Source organism: Theropithecus gelada, chromosome 13 (genome assembly GCF_003255815.1).
Source record: "Theropithecus gelada isolate Dixy chromosome 13, Tgel_1.0, whole genome shotgun sequence".
Lineage (NCBI taxonomy): Eukaryota > Metazoa > Chordata > Mammalia > Primates > Cercopithecidae > Theropithecus > Theropithecus gelada.
The window spans coordinates 15,473,071-15,497,422 of NC_037681.1; the positions used below are offsets into that span (position 1 = coordinate 15,473,071).

The window sequence follows — 24,352 nt, forward strand, 5'->3', positions numbered from 1 at the left end:
GTATCAGTGTGTGAGCATGTGTGTATGTGGGTGTGGTGAGCGTGTGTGTATGCGGGTGTGGTGAGCGTATCAGTGTGTGAGCATGTGTGTGGGTGTGAGCGTGTGTATCAGTGTGTGAGCATGTGTGTATGTGGGTGTGGTGAGCGTGTGTATCAGTGTGTGAGCATGTGTGTATGTGGGTGTGGTGAGCGTGTGTATCAGTGTGTGAGCATGTGTGTATGTGGGTGTGGTATCAGTGTGTGAGCATGTGTGTATGTGGGTGTGGTGAGCGTGTGTGTATATGGGTGTGGTGAGCGTATCAGTGTGTGAGCATGTGTGTATGTGGGTGTGGTGAGCGTGTGTGTATATGGGTGTGGTGAGCGTGTGTATCAGTGTGTGAGCATGTGTGTGGGTGTGGTGAGCGTGTGTATCAGTGTGTGAGCATGTGTGTATGTGGGTGTGGTGAGCGTGGTGTACTGGTGAGTGGGTGTGCATGAGCGTGTGCAGTATGTGTGTGGGTGAGCATGCATGGATGAGTGTGTGTACAGGTGAGCATGTGTGTGACTGTGAGCATGTGTGTAAGTGGGTGTGGGTGACTGTGTGTACAGGTGTGTATTGCACCAATGGGATTGTGGAACAAGAGGAGGAGTTTTGTCTGTTTTAGGGGGAGAATAGCGCTTGTCTGCATGTTTTGCAGACACGTTCCAGTAAAGTGTCCGGCTTGATTTCAGAAGCCCAAAGATGGTTTGGTTGTCAATATGGGCGGGTTTGGTCCTTCCGGCCAGCAGCTCTTGGGAGTTGCTTCAGTGGGATCCTGGGCTTGATTTTCATCATCCTCCGTGGGGTCAGTCACCTGTGGAGAGCTGAGTATGCCTTGAGAGAGGACACGGCCCCTCACTCCATGGGCCCAGGGCAGGTGGGGAGAGCTAGGGGCTGTGGGTTAAAACCTAGAGGGAGGCCGGGCGGTGGCTCACGCCTGTAATCCCAGCACTTCGGGAGGCCAAGGTGGGATGATCACATGAGGTCAGGAGTTCAAGACTAGCCTGGCCAACATGGTGAAACCCTGTCTCTACTAAAAATACAAAAATTAGCTGGGCATGGTGGTGCACACCTGTAATCCCAGCTACTCGGGAGGCTGAGGAGGAGAATTAATTGAAGCCCAGAGGCGGAGGTTGCAGTGAGCTGAGAGCCACTGGACTCCAGCCTGGGCAACAAAAGACTCCGAGCGTCTGGTCAGGCATGGTGGCTCACACCTGTAATCCCAGCACTTTGGGAGGCCAAGGCAGGCAGATCATGAGGTCAGGAGATTCAAGACCATCCTGGCTAACCTGGTGAAACCCCATCTCTACTAAAAAAAAAATACAAAAAATTAGCTGAGTGTGGTGGCACGCACCTGTAGTCCCAGCTACTCGGGAGGCTGAGGCATGAGAATCACTTGAACCTGGGAGCCAGAGGTTGCAGTGAGGCAAGATCGCACCACTGCACTCAAGCCTGGGTGGCAGAGCAAGACTCCATCGCAAAACAAACAAACAAAAAACCCTAGAGGGAAACGAGGCAGCCCAGGCCCCACCTGTCGAGTCTTTGTACTTGCCAAGGCTGAAGTGGTTGGGAAAAGCCTTGAAGAGAAGGTGGGACTTAAAACTGGGATACAAAGCATGTGTAGGATTAAAATAAGCTGAGAGAGGGGGACTGGGCATTCAAGAGCAGGAGCGAGCTTACCTAGGAAGGAAGGAGCGGTCCACACTGGTGGAACAAAGACTCCGAGGGCCTGGGGCTGGGAGCGTGGCTCTGGGCTTTCTCTTTAAGCTTCTGGCCATGTGGCCACTCCCTTGTGCCACCTGCCTGACCTTGTCTGTGTCCCTGAACTCTCAGTTCAGAAGAAAGAGGAGAAATAATAACTGAGACCAAGAAGACTGCTGGGGACTTTGGGGGCTTAAACCTAGATATGAACCAGAAAAATCCTCAGGAGGGAACTAGAAAGCCAGTTCCAACCCCTGGCAGGTGTCTGGGCTCATTTGCTTCTTGAAAATAATTATCCCAGATTCTGTATGGTTTTTATTCCTCCTGTTGACCTTAGGCAAAGCTTATTTGTAACGTCAGTGCCCATGTCCAGAGCTGGATGGCTTCTGAGACATTTATTCATTTGCTAGCTGAAGGCTTATATTATACATTGTCCTAGACAGGAGTTGTCCATTGTCTGTTCCTTAAGTGGAAACTAGAACTCAGCCTCCAGCTTTAATGAGGTGGACCCACTGAGATAATCACCACCAACCCTGCCATCCTACATCATAAACCACAGAGACCTGTGTGTTTCCCAGGTCTCCATCATTGTGCCTTCCGCCTTCACAAAAGAGGCACATTAGAAAAATGGTGTTTTTGTTACTGCGTGCCTTTGAAGGTCTTGTTTTTGTAAAAGAGCTTAGCTGATTTTTACAAACCGGATTATTGTCAATCAAATGCTCAGACTGTTAAGATGCACACCCTGGGGCTTGTCAGAGATGCCCCATGGCTTCAGTTAGCATCTGGCAGTCAGCGAGCAGAGGGCAGTTCAGGCCCTGGAGGAGCTTCCATGTTGGGGGACAGAAAGTGCCATACTGTGGAGGTGACGGGAAGAACGCTCAATGGTGTTTATGGCTGACTTTCAAACATCTGTGCAGAGAGCGCCCTGGTCACTCAGAGCTGCAACCCTCGATGCTTTTAGGAAGTATCCCTGTGGGTTTTTGTTTTTGTTTTTTTAATTGAGACGGAGTCTCGCTCTGTCACCCAGGCTGGAGTGCAGCGGCGCAATCTCGGCTCACTGCAACCTCCGCCTTCCAGGTCCAAGCGATTCTCCTGCCTCAGCCTCCAGAGTAGCTGGGATTACAGGTGTGTGCCACCCCGCTCAGCTAATTTTTGTACTTTTAGTAGAGATGCGGTTTTGCCATGTTGGCCAGGCTGGTCTCGAATGCCTGACCTCAAATGATCCACCTGCCTCTACCTCTCAAAGTGCTGGGATTACCGGCGTGAGCCACAGCGCCCAGCAGGATCCCTGTGCTTTTGTACTCTCATTGTCCCTTCAACATAAAACCCTCTGCTGAACACCAATGGGAGGGACTCCTCCCAAGAGTCCGTCTCAGATGGTGAGGAGCACTGAGGAGGAGACTGCTACCGAAAGGACCTCACGTTCCCCGAAACTCAGGGCCACCTTCTGGTGTGCCAAGGGTTTCGCTGGGGCAGAGGGAAAAGAAGCGATGACAAGAAAGGGCATTCTTTGTTTCTAGCCAGGCTCTCCATTTCTTCCTCAAAGACATGTGGTGGAGCTGTGGTGGGTCCACAGGCATGTGACTGAGGATGAAAAGAGGCTTGGAGCATGCCTATCAACAGATGCATTTGAAGTCCATGACTCAGGGCTTACAGATGGCTTCAAGTGTGGTCCAAGGCCGCTCTCCGTCTGGGTAGAGGGAATGTCTTAGTTGGCATGCAGCGGCATCTTACTGGTACACAGTTTAGTGCCAGTGAGGCTGTCAGACGACCTTGGTTCCACTGGGTGCAGGGGCTGAGACTTTCCAGTTTGGAGCTGGCTTACACCGCAAGCGTGATGACCAGCTTTTCCAAATGAGCACCACTGCTTTTCATTATTATGGGATTCTGTGCCTCTTTTCCACAGCCAGATTTGACATGCAGAAGTGCAAAGATAAAACAGCTCCTGCCCCTCTTGATGGCCATTCCCAAGTGGACTTCGGTGAGGCTGTCCCTACGATGTTTGTTTCTGTGTCACATATCACAAGTGACCTCTTTTTAAAAACTGTGTGGTGCTGGGCATGATGGCTTATGCTTCTAATCCCGGTGCCTTTGGGAGGCTGAGGCAGGAAGATCACTTGAGCCCAGAAGTTAACACCAGCTTGAGCAACACAGTGAGACCCTTATCTCTACCCACCCTCCCCCCAAAAATTAAGTTAGTCATGTGCAGTGGTGCATGCCTGTAGTCCCAGCTACTCAGGAGGCTGAGGGGGGAGGATCGCTTAAACCCAGGAGTTCGAGGCTGCAGTGGGCCAAGATTGTGCCACTGCACTCCAGCCTGGGGAACAGAAAGACCATGTCTTAAAAAAAAAAAAAAAAAAATTTGCATGGTGATTTTAAGAGAAAAAGTAAGCCAATTTCCTACCTCCCTCCTTCTCTCCACCAGCTTCAAAGGGCTGTGCCCTGGAACCATATCCATGGAAAACAGAGAAAGACCAGACATGGGCCCTGCTGCCTCACTTCCCACTCTTGTTATTTCATCTTTCTCTTCTTTGGCTCTTTAAAAATGCATGTGCATGACAAATGTGTGCCTTTGAAAACATACTGTGCTGCTTGATTTTATCACAAACTGCAGCCTTTTTTCTCCCAAAAACTTAATAGCCCAGCAGAAGCAAAGAAGAGTTTATCAAATTGGCCGCCGGCTTCCAGCTGAGATGGAACCTTCTTCTCACTGCCGTGAGCAAAGCCATGACCCTCTGCCACAGAGACAGTTTTGGTAAGTCAGAGAATAAGAAGATATTTTGTGTTCTACCTTTTAAAAATGTCGTTATGGCGTAAGTATTTTGCATATTGCTATGTAGAATCCAGCCATCTTCTTTTAGCCTTTTTATGTAAAATATAACATAGACACAGCAAACCATACAACACGATAGTAATTTTTCTTTTTAGTGTCAGTGTGATAGCCTGTCAAACAGATGGACCATGCTTTTCCTTCCTGTTTCATCATCGGTAGACACACAGGAAGCTTCTCCTGGTTCTTGAATTATGAGCTGTGTGACATTTTGAGGAAAGCACTGAGAGACAACTGAGATGAAGGACAAAATGGGTTCTTTGAAGCACTCATACTTAATTCTCAGGAATAATGATTAAGTTGCCATTGTATGCAGATGGTAGAAAGAGTGAAGTAATGTGCATTTTGCAAACTTCCTGGTCAAATTACTGGTCTTCCTCTGCTGGGGAAGGTCGCATCTTTGATGCAGTTGCCTTATAAAAAGGGTTGTAGGGGCTGGGTGCTGTGGCTCACACCTGTAATCCCAGCAATTTGGGAGGTTGAGGCAGGTGGATCACCTGAGGTCAGGAGTTCGAGACCAGGCTGACCAACATGGTAAAACCCTGTCTCTACTAAAAATACAAAAATTAGCCGGGTGTGGTGGCAGATGCCTGTAATTCCAGCAACTCGGGAGCTTGAGGCAGGAGAATCACTTGAACCCGGGAGGCAGAAGTTGCGGTGAGCTGAGATCACACCATTGCACTCCAGCCTGGGCGACAAGAGCAAAACTCCACCTCAAAAAAAAAAAAAAAGAAAAAAGGAAAAAAAAAAAAGGTTGTAGAAAGGGAAGTTCACCACTCAGCTCACCAGCTTCATGGAATGGATCATTCCTTCAAAAGGTATTTCTTGCCTCCCAAGCACCTTCCTGGGCACTGGGCATACAGTGGAAAGATAAAGTCTCCACTCCTGTGAGTTTGCACAGTAGTTATGGCAAGTGATCCCTTCACAGAGAGCTGCCAGATGCTCTCGCAGCAAGAAGAAAGAGAAAGCAAGCCCTATTCTAGACCAGCTTTGCAGACACCTTGGAGCTCCTGAGGGCTGCTGCTGTCAGCTGCCATATAGGTGACACTCACTTATAGTGGGACTCTGCCCTTCAATGAAGTCCAAACTGACTCTGCTATATGCTCATGCTCTTCCAGAGCAGAGAGAGAGCAGAGCTCACGTGCATCACGGAAAGAAAGCTAGCCCCGAGCCGGGTGTGGTAGCTCACACCTGTAATCCCAGCACTTTGGGAGACTGAGGCACGCAGATCTCTTGAGCCTGGGAGTTTAAGTCCAGCCTGGGCAATATGGTGAAACGCTGTCGCTACAGAAAAAAAAAATACAAAAATTAGCCAGATGTGGTGGCCCAATAGTCCCAGCTACTTGGGAGACTGGGGTGGGAGAATTGATTGAGCCGGGGCGGCAGAGGTTGCAGTGAGCTGAGATTGTGCCACTGCACTCCAGCCTGGGCAACAGAGCCAGACTCTGTCTCAAAAAAAGAAAAGAAATGTAGTCTGTAGTTGTTACTTTTCCCAGTCTACCTTCTCTGTACCTCCATATGAAATCAATGTATTCACACCAGTAGTTTGAACAATGGTTTCCAGACTCGGACTATGATTTTCCAAGGTTAAATAGGCCAGACAATGTCCAGCTCACTTCAGGCAAGGTCATGCCTTCCACCGGGGCAGTTACCCCTCGCCCACATCCGTGGAGGAATAGAACACTACTCAGGGAAAAACTGTGAAGGGCTTTTGAAATGGATGAAAAGATTACTTGAAATGGACAAAAGGTTGGCACAGCCTTCTGGGTTATCTCTACCTTCCATTGTCTTTTGAGTTATTTTTATAGCTCTGTAAAGTTCCAGCAAACTGATAATGCAGATGACCCTCATCCACAGAAATACAAGTTGGTTGTATCAGGTGGTTGCCATTGACACTGCCCTGAGGACAGATCCCTTTTGCATCTATTTGTCACTGTCAGCATTCTTTTCTGTCTGTAGTATATAGTTAGTACTTTGAATTCTCTTTTGAACTAGTGGCAACATCTTAACTGATGTAGCAATAAGATGTAATATATCATTTAATTAATGAGTTAAATAAAACCTCTGATATGTCCTTTTTTTCTTCTTCTTGAAATGGGGTCTCACTCTGTCACCCAGGCTGGAATGCAATGGCGTGATCTCAGCTCATTACAATCTCCGCCTCCTGGGTTCAAGCTATTCTCCTGCCTCAGCCTCCCAAGTTGCTGGGACTATAGGCACGTGCCACCATGCCCGGCTAATTTTTTTGTACTTTTTAGTGGAGAGGAGGTTTCGCTGTGTTAGCCAGGATGGTCTCGATCTCCTGACCTCGTGATCTGTCCACCTCGGCCTCCAAAAGTGCTGGGATTCCAGGTGTGAGCCACTGTGCCCGGCCTGATGTGTCCATTTTATATTTGTAAGAGTCATGGTTTTACCTTTATTTAAAACTTACCTTTTAACAATTGCAATAGGCCAGATTTCCCCCCGTTTCTCAAGCAAACATTAATGATTGTTTTCCTTTCTGGGAGTGCAAAGGCCTTGGGATTTGGAGCATTCAGCTAAGTCACATACCCTCCTGTCTCTCTGACGACAGCACTTGCAGGCCCACCTGAGAAGATGCCTCACAGGTGGAACGCCAGCCGGCCTCCTTACTCACTTCCCACACAAAGAACTGCAACCACAGGGTCTGCGAGAGGGGCAGGGCACTACGTTTCAAGCACCACAAAACAGCAGCAGCCTGCCTTCTGCTTGCTGCCCCCATTTCCTCCCGCCCCTTCTGGACGTTCCTGTGGATCATACATGGGGCACGGTGAGGCTGAGGGGCACCCTCTCCAGCTCTGGGAGCAGCACCCAGTGCCCTGTAGGGTTTGCTTTCCTCCCATCTCACACTGGATGGATTTTAAGTTCTTTTTCATGGCTTAGGCTATTTAGCTTTCAGTCCTTTCTGTCCAATAGCTGCCCTGCCAGGGGTTTTCTACTGATGGATGCTACGTAAGAGGCCCACCCAGGCCCCTTCAGGGTCAGCTATTGGAACGAGGCTCACGTACACAGGTGTTAGCCACAGAAAAGTTCTTAGTTTCACAGTGATATTGTCTGTCTATCAAATGTATTCATTTTTGGTTATTATCTAAATGTAGGCTCCTGGCATCTGTTTCACTTACTGCTTTTGGAATATGTGATTCATACACTTCAGTCATGCCTAGAGGAGGAAGAGGAGGAAGAGGACATGGGGAATGTCAAGGAGATGCTACCAGATGACCCGACTCTTGGCCAGCCAGACCAGGCACTTTTCCACCCTCTGAATTCCTCATGGCCCCAGACGTGTGCTGGCCCCAGCGTGGAGTCACTGGGGGTGACACCGACACACATGGGCCAGGGCCGATATCCTGTGGGTGTGAGCAACATGGTCCTCAGGATCCTGGGCTTCCTGGTGGACACTGCCACGGGCAATAAGGTAGGGACACCAGGACCCCAGGACCCCCTTCCACACAGCTGTTTCAAGGGGAATAAGAGCCACAGGTGGTTAGGAAAACCCTCAAGATCACTTTGTCCAAACAATGATAAAGGATTCTACAGTCATCTTTACCCTAGGTGATTTTGCCCAGGGGGAGTTTAATTCACTGTCTGTTGGTTACTGGTCGGCTCGGGTCTGTGGAACATTAATAGGTGCCTGGCATGATTAGAAGTGTGGACCCTCTGGATGGCCTGGGTCTGTCTTGCCTTCCCAGAGCGTACTTGGCCTGGTTAGACTAACTCAGCAATAACACACCTAGCGGTGGTGTATCACCTCTGAGGGGCATGCACTGAAAATGCCCCTAGTGTTCAAAGAAAGGAAATGTCGGGTGGTCTGAACAGAGAGGATTTTGAAAAGATTACATTGGGATACCTGCTGAAAGACATAAAGATTAGAGTTGCTATTTACCCAACACCTACTATCTAGCCCCTGTGTATGTTATCTTAAAGCCATGCCATCCTGTAGCGTATTTGTTCTTGTCATTGTCATTTGATGGATGAGGAAACTGAGCCTCACAGAAGCTGAGTGACTTGCACAAAGTCACACGGTAAGGAAATGCAAGGAAATAGTGGAACAGAGATTGGAGCCCCAGCCTGCCTGATCTCAAGTCCATTCTGCACCTACAACCCTCGACAGGAGGTGGTTTGATGCCCTGAGGAGTGCAGGACGCAGGCTGGAGAGGTCAGACATGGACCTCAGTGCCACGAAGCAGAGCTGGGCTGACGGAGGAACAACTGAAATGCCTGCGTTGAGGAGCGGGGAGTGAGCTGGTTAAAAAACCACTGACAGCAGTTGTCTTAGGACTAATTTCTGTGCACAAGTTTGCTGTTTAGCCGCTATCCATCTTCTTCTTTTTGTGCCCACAAGTTCCCCTCTGCACAGATGAGTTGTGCGTAATAGGAAACTGAAGCAGGTGCAATCATTCAACCTGAAGCAGGTTAATAGTGGTCTCGGCCATGGCAATGAGCCACAGCCTAAAACTCTTCACGTGTTAGAGTCCGCAGAATACTAGGAACCTTCCAGGGCCCTTCCCTTCTTGAGCAAACTCTCATTCCGAGTTCTCCAGTTGCAGAGATCTTGCACACACTGTTATTGAGCAACGCTTGGACAAGACACCTCCCTAGATCAAAAAAAAAAAAAAAAAAAAAAAAACACCACCACAACAAAAAAACCAGGAGCCAGGGAAATGCGTCTCCCAGGTTTCCCCGTTCCCTATCTGCGTTTGGTCTTTGTTTCTCACTTTGAGATAGTCACACATCCAGGTGCATTCAGTGCTCTCTGTGAGGTGGATTCAGATGTTGTCTGTAAATGAGAAACTCACCTCCTCCATGAGTGTCCATGTGAAAAAAGCAGACATGGTCAATGAAGCCTGCCGTAGTGCAACACTGACCCCAACTTGGGGGTGCTGATGAGAGCTGGGCCTCCTTAGCTGGTGGCAGCTAAGGCGCTTTCAGGAAGCAGGTGTTTCCAGGCAGTTGGCAGAAACAAGGCCCAGTTAGATCCGAAGAGGCGATGGCTTGGCCAGGCTATGCCTAGGAGAATGGCTCTCCCTGCTGCTGTACCTGGCGGCAGAGCCCTCCAGGGGCCTCCAGTGGGAAGTACCTGAGTGTACTCTGCAGCATTCCCTAGAGCCCTAGCCGGGCCAGCATTCATGCTGGGCTGCAGTGTTCATCTCCAAGTAAAGCAATTTCTTTGCGCTCACCGGCTGGGGCAAGAGGTCGGAGTGTAGCATGACAATTTGTTAAAGGAAAAACAAAAACATCTTTCAGTGACACTTGTTAAAGCACCATAAGGAAGGCTTTATCTGTAAGGAAGGCTTTATCTGTAAGGAAGGCTTTATTCAGGACCATCTCCACTGGGCTTTTGCAGTCGGGGAGGGAGATTGGGTTTAACTCTGAGTATAGCAGGGACAGGGTGGCGGGTGCGGAATTTGTAGCCCAGGAGCCGGGTGGGGGTCAGTGGATGGGAACTTACTAAGAAGAAGTGTCAGAGGTAAGGGGGATTCTGGCTAAACCCACCTAACAGGATTCTTGTAGAAGTCCAGCAGGCTGGGGTGACCGGACATCACTTGGAGGCCGGCAGAGGATGAGGAAACTGATCAGATGTGAAGATGGGGCATTCTTGCTAAAGTGACTCAGCAGGGTTCTTGCTAAAACTGGATTTTACAAGGAAGTGGGCGAAGGAGAAGGTTCAAGAGCCGGACTAAAGTTCAGCCAAGTGGAGAATGTTAGTCAAATTACATACACATGCTTCTTAGTCAGCAAGGTAACCAGGAGTAAGCTTTTACCTCTTCAGCCACAGGTAGAAGGCATGAAGAACAGACGCTGACAGTCTCCCGGAGCTGAGCATTTAAATGCATATTTTCATCTCAATGAAATAGGTGTTACCATCAACCCCACTTTACAACTGGCATAACTGAGGATCTTAAAGGGTTGGGTAATTTTCCCAAGGTCACCTCACTAATCATTGGGAGAACAGGAATTTACACCTCCACAGATCTTTCGAAGACTGTCCTTCTCAGCATTCTCTCCCTGAGAGCGTTTTCTACCATCTGCTTTAATTCCAAAATTGGTTACTTGAGACTAATTATTAAAAATACCTTGAAGTCTGATAAGGGCAATCCTGGTTCATACATTTCTGGGTTCAAATTCTACTTCTTCCCCTTATTAGCTAGAACCTTGATCACATTGCTTAACTTATGGGGATACTCATGTCTAATTCCATAGGGCCGTTAGGAGGTTTAAATGAGTTAAGTGTTGTAAAATGCTTAGACTATTTCCTAGAATATAGTAAGTACCCAGTAACCACTGGTCATCATCATTATTTCCCCACCACGGGGGAAGCTGAGCACTTTCTCTTGACACTCTTGGCCCAATCCCTTAGCTTCTCTGAAGTTCCTTGCAATGAGGTTTGACCTGTATTTAATGGGTGGAAACAATAGAGAAGATATTAAATACTTAATTGAACTACATAATAAAGCAATACAAGCAGATGAATGTCAGGTAATCCAAGGTAATACACATTAGAGATTAATTAAACCTGCTTCTGTTCGTTCCTGCCTGCTGAATTAGCTATAATGACTTAAACAAGCACACCAAAAAGTTATGCTCATCTGATTTTCATTGCATCCATTATTCAGTACTTGCACTCATCATGAACAAAAAAGCACACCCTGCGTGTCCCATCTGCATTCATCTGCCGCGAGTTAACACCCCATTCAGCTGCACAGCTGTGGCAGCCTCATTCCGCGAACAGTTTAGCTCCGGCCTGCACCTACAGTAACAACTGAAGTCAGCATTCCGGATTGCCATATCCATCTGTCCCTCTTCTACATTCTAGCGCCGTTCAAAATAGATGCCAAGGCATGTTTAAGAACAAAGTGAAAAACTAGAATGATATCAAATAACGAATTTAGGTCATGTACTCCAGGATTACAGCAGGGCAAAACAAATTTTTTTTAAGTGTCTCTTCACCTCTAAGATAAAGGTGAAAACAATTTTTTGAAAAAGAAGAAAAACATCTTTTCATGGGGTGGTGATGGTTTTTGTCGAATTTAGAGAAAGAATGAGACAACTTTCATGAACCTTGCATTTGAAGTTACGGTGCACACATCTCTGTCAAAATACACTAGCTTATAGGAGGTTTATTGATGAAATCAGACCAAGCGAATACATTTCTGTTGGTTTTAAAGTAGTCATGGCCAAGTTTCCTGGAGCTAAGGGACGGATGGTACATTCGCCATTCTCCGACAGGAAGACTTGCTCGTCAGGTGAAGTGGCTGAAGAGAGCTTCTGCTAACTTGGAACCTCCACACCTCTCGAATCTGTTACTTGCGATTGAGTCACCAATACCAGATTGCTGTTTTCATAGGTTCCCGCCCTCCACAAATTAATGGTTTATTTGACGGATGGGAGAAGGAGAGCCAGTGTGGGGATTTGAGCCGACTATGTCAGCTCCAGAGACTTGTTGAGAATGCTGGGATTAGTAGCTGTCTGGAGACCCCCAAATTGGTGGGTGCTACAGCCACACGGAGACCGTGGGTGCCTTTCACAGGCTCCCTCCCGACTTTCACGACTCAGCTGCTGTCTCTGGTGTCTGTTAAGGAAGTGTTGGTTTGCTCTCACGAGGACATTTCTCACAAACTGCAGAGCCCTCTTCGTTTCCCTAAAGAGAGCCCGTCAGCTCCCCGCCCCTGCACCATCCCTGCCTTGCAAAGCCTCCCACTGAGTCCTCACTGGACCCTGAGTGTTTTCCTGAGAAATCAGGTGTTCTCTTAGTAAGAATAAATGCATGGGCTGAGCGCGGTGGCTCACACCTGTAATCCCAGCACTTCGGGAGGCTGAGGCAGGTGGATCACCTGAGGTCAGGAGTTCAAAACCGGCCTGGCCAACATGGTGAAACCCTGTCTTTATGAAAAATACAAAATTAGCTGGGCATGGTGGCACATGCCTGTAATCCCAGCTACTTGGGAGGCTGAGGCAGGAGAATCGCTTGAACCCGGGAGGCGGAGTTTGCAGTGAGCTGAGATGGCGCCATTACACTCCAGCCTGGGCAACGAGAGTGAAATTCCATCTCAAAAAAAAAAAAGAATAAATGCATGAACTTCTCCTTTACATCCCAGGGTGGGACCACAGGCTTGGTAGAAGAATTCCAATGGTAGTTCCTGCAACAAGGAATAGTATAACTGTCTCTTTTTACCTTTTCCTTTTAAACATTTCCCTCTTGCAGCTCATCCAAGTGCTGTTGGAAGATGAAACCACCGAAAGCGCAGTTAAACTCAGCCTTCCTATGGGACAAGAAGCCCTCATAACCCTAAAAGATGGACAACAATTTGTGATTCAGATATCAGATGTACCCCAAAGCTCTGAAGACATTTATTTCAGAGAAAGCGATGCTAATGTGTGAGATTATTTATTTGTATAGAGAATAAGAAAACTGATAGACTTGCATTCTTAAAAATATTAAATACTAGAGTTTTTCTATTGACGGAAGACGATGTTATGTATATAATAGATGTAGCATTGTCTAGTTTATGTTTATTTCTAAGGAGGTGGTTTTGATACAATATATAAACTGATTTGGAGAATAATTTTTGCCTGTGTTGCTTTTCTTTTGGGGCTTTCCGGGTATTTCTATTTTGAGACACAGCAGAAAAGAAATTTGAGAATGCTTCTTGGGAGTAAAGAAATGGTTAAGGCTCCAGAGAAAGAAAAAGTTCGAAGAATACCAACTGGTACAAGCAGTAGAATGCCAGTGGTAATATTTTCCTCCCCTTGGTGGTGCCTCGATCGAAATACAATTTGTAGATAGATCCCCTCAGGCAGTGAGGAACAGAAAAAAAAAATCAATGTGATATCACTGTTGAACTCACTCACTGGTCCATTAAACACCTTTGGTTCACTATCCCAATTTTCTTAAAGTGAGAGAATTTTGAATGCAACAATGTCTGTAGCAGAGGCTAATGTCCTGCTTTGAATCTCTCTTTAGTTCTCTTTTTGTAGCAAAATCCTAAAAACTGCTGAAAGTAGGAATAGATCATTGTTACACAAAATCCATTTTTATGTAAGTGATTATAATATTTAAAAGGAATTTTAAAATTCATGCTTAACATGATTTCCAGTATACATGGAAAAAATAGAGAATATTTTATTGATCTCATATTACATATGAAATGAACTAAATTTCATGTATATTTACATATGGAATGAATTACATTTACTTATGAAATGAATTACATTTCCCTAAATGCTTGGAAATTTTAAACACAGGAACTATACGTCTATAGGTTCATTAAGAATTACTCATCTTTGTGGTTAAAAAAAATCATATTTAAGAGCCCTTTTCAACTACATTTAATATATTATCTCAAGCTGTCTGGGAGGAGTTGTTGAAGAATGAGTCAGAGACATTTATTCTTTTGCTCACTGCTCAGTGACTTTGCATGTCGTGTGTTTGCTCGTAAGTAAGTAGACAATTGGTGGACTGAGTCACAGAACAGAGGCAATAGCAGGATCTGTAAGTCTGGGAACGGTGAATTTTGTTTGCATATTTTGGGGTAAACTGATTAGCTAAGAGCTAGCAGAAGTCATTCTGAGCATTCTGTCCTTGAATGCCCAAGTCTACCAAAGAAAACAATTTTCATTGTTTCTCTGTAGCGTTAGACGTTAGGATAGGGGGTGAGGATGGGTAGTAACAGAGAGGAGGAGGGAGTTCTGGGAGTGTCGTGATTTGTATTATTATGATTTCTTTCTTATTTGATCTTGGGACCTGCCTAGGAGAGCCCTGATGGGGTGGGTGGGGGGGGAGAGTAAAGTTTGGGTGTGTTGGTGAAAGTAACATGCAGGAAGCAGAAGTTTATTGCTCACAGACCCAGAGAGGTTAGGGACACCGAATCACTAGGAGGGCCAGGAGGAGTCTGGAGGCAGCAGGGAGCTCAACCAGCCTGTGGTTGAGCCTGAGGGACCTGCCTTTATTGAAGCCCAGGGAGCTATTCCTCAGGCTTTCCCTCAGGACTTGTGGATCTGGGTCATTTAAAGAAAACATGCATAAAGGAGGGAACTCATTTACATGACTCCAGGGTTGACCATTAGATTTTTTCCACAGCCAGCAGCTGTGGCATGAGCTGGATTTGGCATCAGTGGGATGAGGAACAAGCAGGCTATATTGCAAACACCACACAGAGAGGAGAAGTCTCACTGAGGACAAGAATGACAGAGTTCAGCTGGATTTCAAACAGCTTATATCAGGTCTAAAAATGGCTGTCAAGGCTGCGACTCCATGAAGTCTATGCCAGGAACCCTCATGGCGCTCCCATTCTTGGGCTGGTGGCTGGCCATACAGTGCAGTGTGTTCACCTTGCGAAACCGTGTCACGAAGTTTGTGATTTGACTTGATTGCATTTCTGCATACGTTATATATAAAAGTGTATCTTAAAAAATAGAAGGTGAACAGGCACTGTGGCTCACACCTATAATCCCAACACTTTCGGAGGTCAAGGTGAGAGGATCACTTGAGCATAGGAGTTCAAGACCAGGCTGGGCAACATAATGAGAACCCTATCTCTACAAAAGAAAAAAAAAATTGCTGGATACGGTGGCATGTGGCTGTAGTCTCAGCTACTCAGGAGGCTGAGGCAGGAGGATTGCTTGAGCCCAGGAGTTCAAGACTGCAGTGAACTACGATCATGCCACTGCACTTCAGCCTGGATGACAGAGCGAGACCCTGTCTTAAATGAATAAGTGGCATTGCCCACTTTATGGGGATTGGATTGGAGGTTCCTGGTGGAAGAAAGACTAAAAAGCACACAGGAGGATTTCAAGAGAAAGCGAGCTGGGCTTGAAAAGCCACCAGACGTAGTGGCTCACACCTGTAATCCCAGCACTTGGGAGGCCAAGGCGGCTGGATTGCTTGAGCTCAGGAGCTTTTCACCAGCCTGGGCGACATGGTGAAACCCTCGTCTTGATAAAATATGTAAAAAATTAGCTGGGCATAGTGGTTAGTGCCTGTAGTCTCAACTACTTGGGAGGCTGAGGTGGGAGGATAGCTTGAGTCCAGGAGGTTGAGGCTGCAGTGAGCTATGATTCTACTGTTGCACTCCAGCCTGGGCCACAGAGTGTGGCCCTGTCTGGAAAAAGAAAGAGAGAGGGAGAGAGACAGAGAAAGAGAAAGAAAGAAAAAGAAAAGAAGAAAGAAAAGAAGGAAAAGAAAAAGAGGAAGCAAGCAAGCCACCAGGACCAACAAGCTCTGGTGTGAGAATAGAGCTGCACCTGCCTCGTAGGCAAGTCTTTGTTTTTAACTCCCAATTCCCTTCCTTGATGAGTTGAGACATGAGGCCCAGCAAGGAGAAAAATGAAAAAGAATACAACCACATCTGCCTCGCCCACCTCAGCCCTCAAGTCCTAAAGCAGCTAGCAGGAGAGAGGAGAAGATGTCAATCTTAATAAAGTTTGACATTTTGATTATTACACTGACATTTTAATTACTGAACAGAGATCATTCCTATGATTGAAAGTAATTGGTGGTCTATTACTTGAAAGTGAACATGAATGTGAACAGGAAATCCCTCATCCCCTACCCCAAACTTAGATTTTTCTTAGTTTAGCCATAAAGAATTAGCCATAAAGAATCCACAGAGCAGGTTGCAAAGATCGTTTTTTGCTTGTACGATGGATCAGTTCACTATTACAGTATAACAAACTAATCCTTCATGGCTTAAAACAACCACCATCTATATATTATTCCTCACCAGTCCATAGTTTGCTTGGGTAGCTGGTTCTGCTGTTCTGGCCTGGACTCAACAAATCTCAGCTGGGCTCACTCAGCTCTCCAAGGTTCCTGACAGGTGTGTAGCAGCTGGCTCGTCTAGGATGGCCTCAGCTGTCCTCCATGTGGTTCCCACATTCCTTCAACAGGCCAGTTCATGCATGTTCTCATGGCAGGAGGGAGTCCAAGAAAGCAGACATGGAAACACACAAGCATGTTTTCACACCTTCTTTTGCACCAAGTGTGGTCTTGTACCATTGACCAAAGCAAGTCATGTTGCCAAACTCAGAGTTAGCAAGATAAGGTACTCCTAATGGGTATGGATGCAGGGAGGTGTCAAACAACTGGAGTTGTCAACCACATCACTCTACCACCTCCCTTATCCCGTTCAGCTCACTCAAAATAACATCTAAATCATTATCCCAATTGCTCCGTTCCCAGGTGGAAATGCCCTACTCAGGGTCCTCAGGCAGCAGTGAGATCCTGGCCATCTGCAGATTCCACAATCAATCACCCCCATCAATTGTGACATTATTACAGCACTACCTTCCATGCAATTTAACTCGATAGGAAACAAACATTTGATCCATTAGTATATGTAGAAGCAATATTATTTTCTGAAACAGTAATTTGAAATAGGAATAATAATGAGAACCTGTACAGACAGATATCCCGCTAGGGCACATTACTGATTGTCAATATGGTGAGTACAGAAAGAGAGGCACATCACATTACTCTTCACAGTAATAATAGCTGCACCCACATGTATCTTGGAACATAAATGTTCACTCATGATGATAAGTTGGTAGGCCACTAACATGCTGGCAGCAGACAGATTTTTCAGAAACACGTATCTGATCAAAAATTTACAGTGATGTGTTCCAAAATTAAGTATTTGTCATGTATTTTTTCTTTTACCAGGTACTCTTTAAACACTTGGGATTGTAGGGGTGGAAAGCTGTGATACCTTTCCTCACCCACCCATAAGGGTCATGGTCAACACTGTTATAACAAAAGAAAAAAGAGAAAAGCATAACAAATGTATATAATATTTAATCCAATGTATTAGGCCATTCCCGTACTGCTACAAAGAAATACCTGTGACTGGGTAATTTATAAAGAAAAGAGGTTTAATTGCTCATGGTTCCACAGGCTGTACAGGAAGCATGGTGGCATCTGGCTTCTGGGGAGGCCACAGGAAACTTAGAATCATGGCAGAAGGTGAAGGGGAAGCAGACACATCTTACATGGCTGGAGCAGGAAGCAGTGGGCAGGATAGGTGCTATACACTTGTAAACGACAAGATCTCACGAGAACTCACTCACGATTAGTGAGTAGCACCAAAGGGGATATTCACCCCCATGGTCCAATCACCTCCCAGCAGGCCCCACCTCCAACGTTGGGGATTACAATTCGACATGAGATTTGGGCGGGGACACAGATCCAACCGTATCATCGAAGCTTTATGTGACGTGAAAGCCGAAATAAATAAAGACTCAAAGACTCAGGGAAAACTGTCCATTTTCATGCTTAGGTTGGGTGAAGAATGGACAACCATGAAGAAATGTGATTGGACAAAAAGTGAATGATCTAATGGTAATAGACTGAGTGGGCAAACCCAGCAAGGCCTGTCTGTTCAGATTCTTCTTCCTCCTTCTGTGTGTCCTTCCATTCTCCCAGGTGGAGGGCAGGACCCCTTCTGGAATGAGGTCTCAAGACCTACTCTCAGACAAGGTGGGTCCAAGAATCTCTTTATGGCCAGCTCCTTTACAGAAAGGCAGAGGGAGTTAGAGTCATATTTCTAGGCTTTATGGCTGTCTTTGAAGGAGAGGGGTCCTAATTTCTATGATCCATCTTCGGGAAGAGAAATTCTGGTTCCTATGGCCTGCCTTGTGGGAGAGACGGGAGCAGGAGAAAGAAGGGTAGAAAAAGGCCAGAAAGAGATTTTGCTTCTGAGGCTCTTCCACTGTCCTTTACTTCGAAGTACTCAGCATGTCAAAGCATTACACTCTGGGCATTGTTTCCTCAACCATGAATAAAATAGACAAATCTCTGCTCTTTTGGGGCTTATGTTCTGGGTACAGGAAGACTGACACTGAGCTAATCAGCAAATAAAAGCAAAATATCTTGTTTTTTGTTTTTTTTTTTTTGAGACGGAGTCTCGCTCTGTAGCCCAGGCTGGAGTGCAGTGGCCGGATCTCAGCTCACTGCAAGCTCCGCCTCCCGGGTTCACGCCATTCTCCGGCCTCAGCCTCCCGAGTAGCTGGGACTACAGGCGCCCGCCACCTCGCCCGGCTATTTTTTGTATTTCTTAGTAGAGACGGGGTTTCACCGTGTTAGCCAGGATGGTCTCGATCTCCTGACCTCGTGATCCGCCCATCTCGGCCTCCCAAAGTGCTGGGATTACAGGCTTGAGCCACCGCGCCCGGCAAAAGCAAAATATCTTAAGTACATATAAGTGTTATAGTGAAAATTCACTATGGGGATGTGGATGCTCCCTTCTTTTTTTTTTTTTTTTTTTTTTTTTTTGACAGAGTCTTGTTCTGTTGCCCAGGCTGGAGTGCAATGGCGCGATCTTGGCTCACTGCAATCTCTGCCTCCCAATTCAAGCAATTCTCCTGCCTCAGCTTCCCAAGTAGCTGGAATTACAGGTGTGCGTCACCATGCTCAGCTAATGTTTGTATTTTTTGGTAGAGTCGGGATTTTGCCACGTTGGCCAGGCCGGTCTTGAACTCCTGACCTCAGGTGATCTGCCCACCTCTGCCTCCCAAAGTGTTGGGATTACAGGCATGAGCCACCGCACCCGGTCTGATGCTGCTTCTTATAGGGCATTCAAGCAAGACCTCTCTCACAAGGTGTAATTTGAAAAGAGACCTGAAGAAAGTAGGAGAAAGGAAAGGAGTGAGAGTTTCCTATAAGGGGAGGAGAATGAATCAGAGAAGTAGGAGAGCACTACCAGGCAGGGCCAATGCCCCCTTGAAATTAATGGCCATAAATCTGAAGTGATTAAGGAACTTAAAATCATATATATACTCTAGATATACACTGTATATATATTTAAAATCATATATACACTATATATGTCATATATACTATATATAAATCATATATACTGTATACGTGATTTATATATATACACACACTTCAAATTTGTAGCCATTAAGTAAATTTTATATACATATGATTTAAGTCCCTTAATCTCTTCAATACATGTAGAATATATAATATACTGATAAAGGCAACACAAATAAGTGCAAAGGCATCCCATATTCATGAATTAGAAGACATTCTAAATAAATAAATAAAAATTAGCCAGGTATGATGGCATGTGCCTATCTATAGTCCCATCTACTCCAGAGACCAAGGAGAGAGGATCGCTTGAGCACAGAAGTTTGAGGTTACGGTGAGCTATGATCATTACCACTTCACTCCAGCTTGGGCAAAAGAGTAAGACTCTGTCTCTACAACAAACAAACAAGAAAGAATTAAACAGACAAAAAAACCTGCAATGATATCACCTTACACCCATTAGAATGGCCATTATAAAACAATAACAACAGGTGTTGGTGAGAAGGTGGATACATTAGAACTCTTGTGCACCATTGGCAGGAATATAAAATAGTGCAGCTGTTTTGGGAAACAGTATGGAGGTTCATTAAAAGTAAACTATCTTATGATTCAGCAATCACACTTATGGGTATTACCCAAAAGAATTCAAGACAGGATCTCAAAGAGGTATTTACACTCTAACATTTATTTCAGTAGTATTCACAATAACTAAGGCAGAAACAACCTAAATGTCCATCAATATGAATGGATGAAGAAAATGCGGGCCCGATGCAGTGGCTCACATCTGTAATCCCAGCACTTTGGGAGGCTGAAGTCACAGAATTGCTTGAGCTCAGGAGTTTGATATCAGCTTGGGCAACATAGTGAGACCTCATCTCTACAAAAAATAAAAATGAGCCAACAGGCATGGTGGTGTGCCTGTAATACCAGCTACTGAGGAGGCTGAGGACGGGGGACCACTTGAATCCAGGCAATCCAGGCTGCAGTGAGTCATGATCGTGCCACCGTACTCCAGCCTGGGCGACAGAGCAAGACTCCAAAAGAAATAAAGAGAGAAAAAGAGAGAGAGAGAGAGAGAGAGAGAAGAAAGAAAGAGAAAGAAAGAAAAAGAAAGAAAGAAAGAAAGAAAAGAAAGAAAGAGAAAGGAAAGAAAGAAAAAGAAAGAAAGAAAAGAGAAAAAGAAAGAAAGGAAGGAAGGAAGAAAGGAAGAAAGAAAGAAAGAGAAAGAAAAAGAGGAGAGGAAAGGAAAAGAAAAGAGCCAAAAGCCTGCAATATTCCTCCACATTTTTCCTTTCCGGGGCTTGGACCGCAGTTCTGGTGACCTGGAATGAGGGGCTTGGCCAAAGTGGTATTTGTGCATGTGGCCTCAGCCAGTTTGTTTCCGCTTAAATGCAAATAACTTGATTCTGCTGTTAGATGAACTGGCTGCGATGCCCTCCTGACACAGCAAAGTATAAGAAGGGTTATCGTCCTTGCAGAGAAAGAGAATGGGCATCAGATGGAATTGGTGCTAATCTTACCTCCATCATTTATTCAGTTTTCTCCTCTAATAAGATGATGGTAACGATCCTTACCTGTGTCTAGTTAACTAAATACAGTCAGCCTTTCGTATTTGTGGGTTCCCAACCAACCACAGACTGAAAATATTTGAAGAAAAAAAAAAAAGCTGGACGCAGTGGTTCACACCTGTAATCCCGGCACTTTTGGAGACTGAGGCAGGAGGATCACCTGAGCCTGGGAAGTTGAGGCTGCAGTAAGCTGTGATTGTGCCGCTGCACTCCAGCCTGGGAGGACAGAGCAAGACTCTTCATCAGAAAAATACAAAATAAAAAAGGGTGATTGCATCTGTACTGAACATATACTGGCTTTCTTTCTGGTCCTATTACCTGATAAATAGAGTAAACAACAATTTACATAGTATTTACATTGTATTAGGCATTTTATAAGCAATTTAGATATCAAAGGAGGCTGCGCATGGGTTTTATGCAAATGCTGCACCGTTTTTTATAAGGGACTTGAGCATCTCTGGATTTTGGTATCCACGGGGGTCCTGTAACCATACCCCTCAGATACCAAGGGACTACTGTATCGCGTTTCCTCCATGCCACACACCGTTCTAAGCCTCTTCAAATATTAATCGTTCAATCGTCCCATCCATCATCCTTAAGAGGTAGATATTATCTTTGTCAGCTAATGAAGGAAATGGGCACAGAGTTTAAGTGGCTTGGCAGGTCTCACAGCTGTTGAGCAGAGGTGTGCATTGAGCCGGGATTTGAACGCCCACCCTCTGCGGAACCTGTGCCATCCTGCAGGACACGAACTCATCCCGGGACCTGGCGCGCGAGGAGGACTCCGCAGGATGCGCGGCGTGTGCGTGGAACCTGGTCTTCTGCGAGCCTGGACTTCTGAGCGAGGCGCGCGGCTGCAGGGATTCGCCGGGACTCGCGGCTGCAGGGATCCGCCGCAGGGGGGCGCTGCCGGGCTCCCCGGCACTAGCGCTGCTGGCGGCCCCCGCGGCCGGGCGTGCAGCCTGCAAGATGTCCGTGCGCCGCGGCCGGCGCCCGGCGCGGCCGGGGACCCGCCTCTCCTGGCTGCTGTGCTGCAGCGCCCTGCTGTCCCCAGCCGCGGGCTACGTGATCGTGAGCTCCGTGTCCTGGGCCGTCACCAACGAGGTGGACGAGGAGCTGGACAGCGCCTCCACTGAGGAGGCTATGCCCGCCCTGCTGGAGGACTCGGGCAGCATCTGGCAGCAGAGCTTCCCCCCCTCGGCTCACAAGGAGGACGCGCACCTGCGGCCCCGGGCGGGCGCCGCCCGCGCCAGGCAGCCCCCGGCGCCGCCCGGGATGTTCTCCTACCGGCGCGAGGGCGGCCAGGCGGCCGGTGCGCCCCCGGGCCCTAGACTGCTCGCGGCCACCGCCCGCTCCCTGGCCCACGCCAGCGCCTCGGGCTGCCTGGCCACCGTGTCCGCCCACGAGAAGGTAAGCGCCCGGCGGGGAGGGCGAGGGGGCCTGGCATTCAGGCGGCGGCGGGAGACGGGGACGGGGACGTGCTTGCGACCGCTCGGGACTGGGATCCGGGTCCACCAGACGTGCCCGGTGCGCTGGCTGGATGGGACCCTCGACACTGTACGTGATGGAAGGCGATGGTGCCTCCGTGAGCCTGGCGAAGTCGGGGGGGAGGGTCGGAGAGGGACATGGATAATCAGGCTTCCTGCCAGCTAGAGTTGGGTACCCAATCCCCACCTTGAGATGGCCAGGCAGGGAGACGGACACCTAACCTGTATCTGACCGAGACCTGGACCAAAGCAGCCAGAGCCGCCTTTGGAATTGCAGAGTAGGCGGGGACAGCCCTTCCCAGCGCAGGGCACAAATCCATAGACTCGAACTCCCCATCACCTTGTGACCTGAAGCTGAAGTGGGGATGGGGAGAGAGACAGCACCAGGGCTTCGATGGAAATCTGCATTTAAGAAAATGGAGTTCAAGGTTTTTTTTTTTCTGGAAAGGAGGCTTATTATGCAAAGTGTGTAAATGCTGGAATGAGCTATTCGCTGCACTTTTAATTGTTCAGTTCGCAAATGCTTTACTCACTTGTCAGACATGATTCCACCTAGAATGACATGGATAAGTAATGCAGATGTAACTTCCATGCCTTCAGAAGGCTTTTAGGGGTGTTAAGAGAGATCAAAGAGCTACAAAGCAGCAATGTGAACTCCTATTTACTTCCTACAAAAAAAGAAATAATATTTTATAGAATGCATAGGACATTGGCCAGGTTCTTGCCCCAGCTCTGGGTCTCACCAAGACTGTGGCCAAGTCACTGGCTTCTCTTCTTTGCTTTCCTCATCTGTAAAATTAGGTGGTTAACCAGGCAGTTATTAAGGCCCTTTTTTGCTTAAAAACTACCTAAATGGCAACTTTATTTCAAGACCAAAGAGGCAATGGTCTTAACCTCTTCAGTGTCAAATGCAGATCCAGTTGGATATTCTCAACACCCAAATGATTTTTCACAGCTGTGTCTTGCACTCCTAAGACACATCTTAAAGACATAGACCGGGCACGGTGGCTCAAGCCTGTAATCCCAGCACTTTGGGAGGCCGAGACGGGCTGATCACGAGGTCAGGAGATCGAGACCATCCTGGCTAATACGGTGAAACCCCGTCTCTACTAAAAAATACAAAAAACTAGCCAGGGGAGGTGGCGGGCGCCTGTAGTCCCAGCTACTTGGGAGGCTGAGGCAGGAGAATGGCCTGAACCCCGGGAGGCAGAGCTTGCAGTGAGCCGAGATCCGGCCACTGCACTCCAGCCTGGGCAACAGAGCGAGACTCCGTCTCACAAAAAAAAAAAAAAAAAAAAAAAAAAAGACATAAAGGTTAAAGATGACACTGATCTTAGTTGAAAACACAAATCTTTTCAAGAGATTAAAAGTCTAGTGCCAATGTATTAGAGATATTTTGACTTTCAACAGTCCTTCTCTTAGCTTTGTTAGGAGTTCCTCTTTCTAATCCTTATTGACATTTGATTAAAACAATAAATTCAGAAAGCACTTACAATGCCATGTATGCAAAGCATGACTCTGGGCAGCTATGACAAACTGAAAACAGGATATATGAACAAAGTTACACTACCATTTTGGAAGATTCCTTAACATTTCATGTTCCTAAAAAATTAAAGCCCTGTCTTTTATATTCTGCACACCATTATCATGTGACATTCCAAGGACAAAGACAACCCCTGAATTCTGAGCTAAGTAACAACAAGGTGCACTTTGTTAGGGATAAAATCATGGAAAATTGGGTTGCTTGAATGGCAGGATTTGGGAAAACCTCAGCACTAAATATTTTTGTTGGCCGGGCATGATGGCTCACACCTGTAATCCCTTTGGGAGGCCGAGGCGGGCAGATCACTTGAGGTCACGAGTACAAGACCAGCCTGGCCAACATGGTGAAACTCTGTCTCTACTAAAAATACAAAAATTAGCC

The 24,352-nt window shown here is 46.7% G+C and overlaps 2 protein-coding genes across 2 annotated transcripts in view; both read left to right on the forward strand.

The window, feature by feature from the left end:
• Window positions 1-13,129, forward strand: part of RFX8 (RFX family member 8, lacking RFX DNA binding domain) — a 77,855-nt gene extending 64,726 nt beyond the window's left edge. Inside the window, exons 10-12 of the mRNA XM_025354482.1 lie at window positions 4,360-4,474; window positions 7,666-7,982; window positions 12,771-13,129. Of these exons, the coding sequence (XP_025210267.1) occupies window positions 4,360-4,474; window positions 7,666-7,982; window positions 12,771-12,947 (609 nt within the window). The 3' untranslated portion in view covers window positions 12,948-13,129. The remainder of the gene's footprint in view (window positions 1-4,359; window positions 4,475-7,665; window positions 7,983-12,770) is intronic.
• Window positions 13,130-21,830: 8,701 nt separating this feature from the next.
• Window positions 21,831-24,352, forward strand: part of CREG2 (cellular repressor of E1A stimulated genes 2) — a 39,259-nt gene continuing 36,737 nt past the window's right edge. The window contains exon 1 of the mRNA XM_025354400.1: window positions 21,831-22,351. Within this exon, the coding sequence (XP_025210185.1) occupies window positions 21,911-22,351 (441 nt within the window). The 5' untranslated portion in view covers window positions 21,831-21,910. The remainder of the gene's footprint in view (window positions 22,352-24,352) is intronic.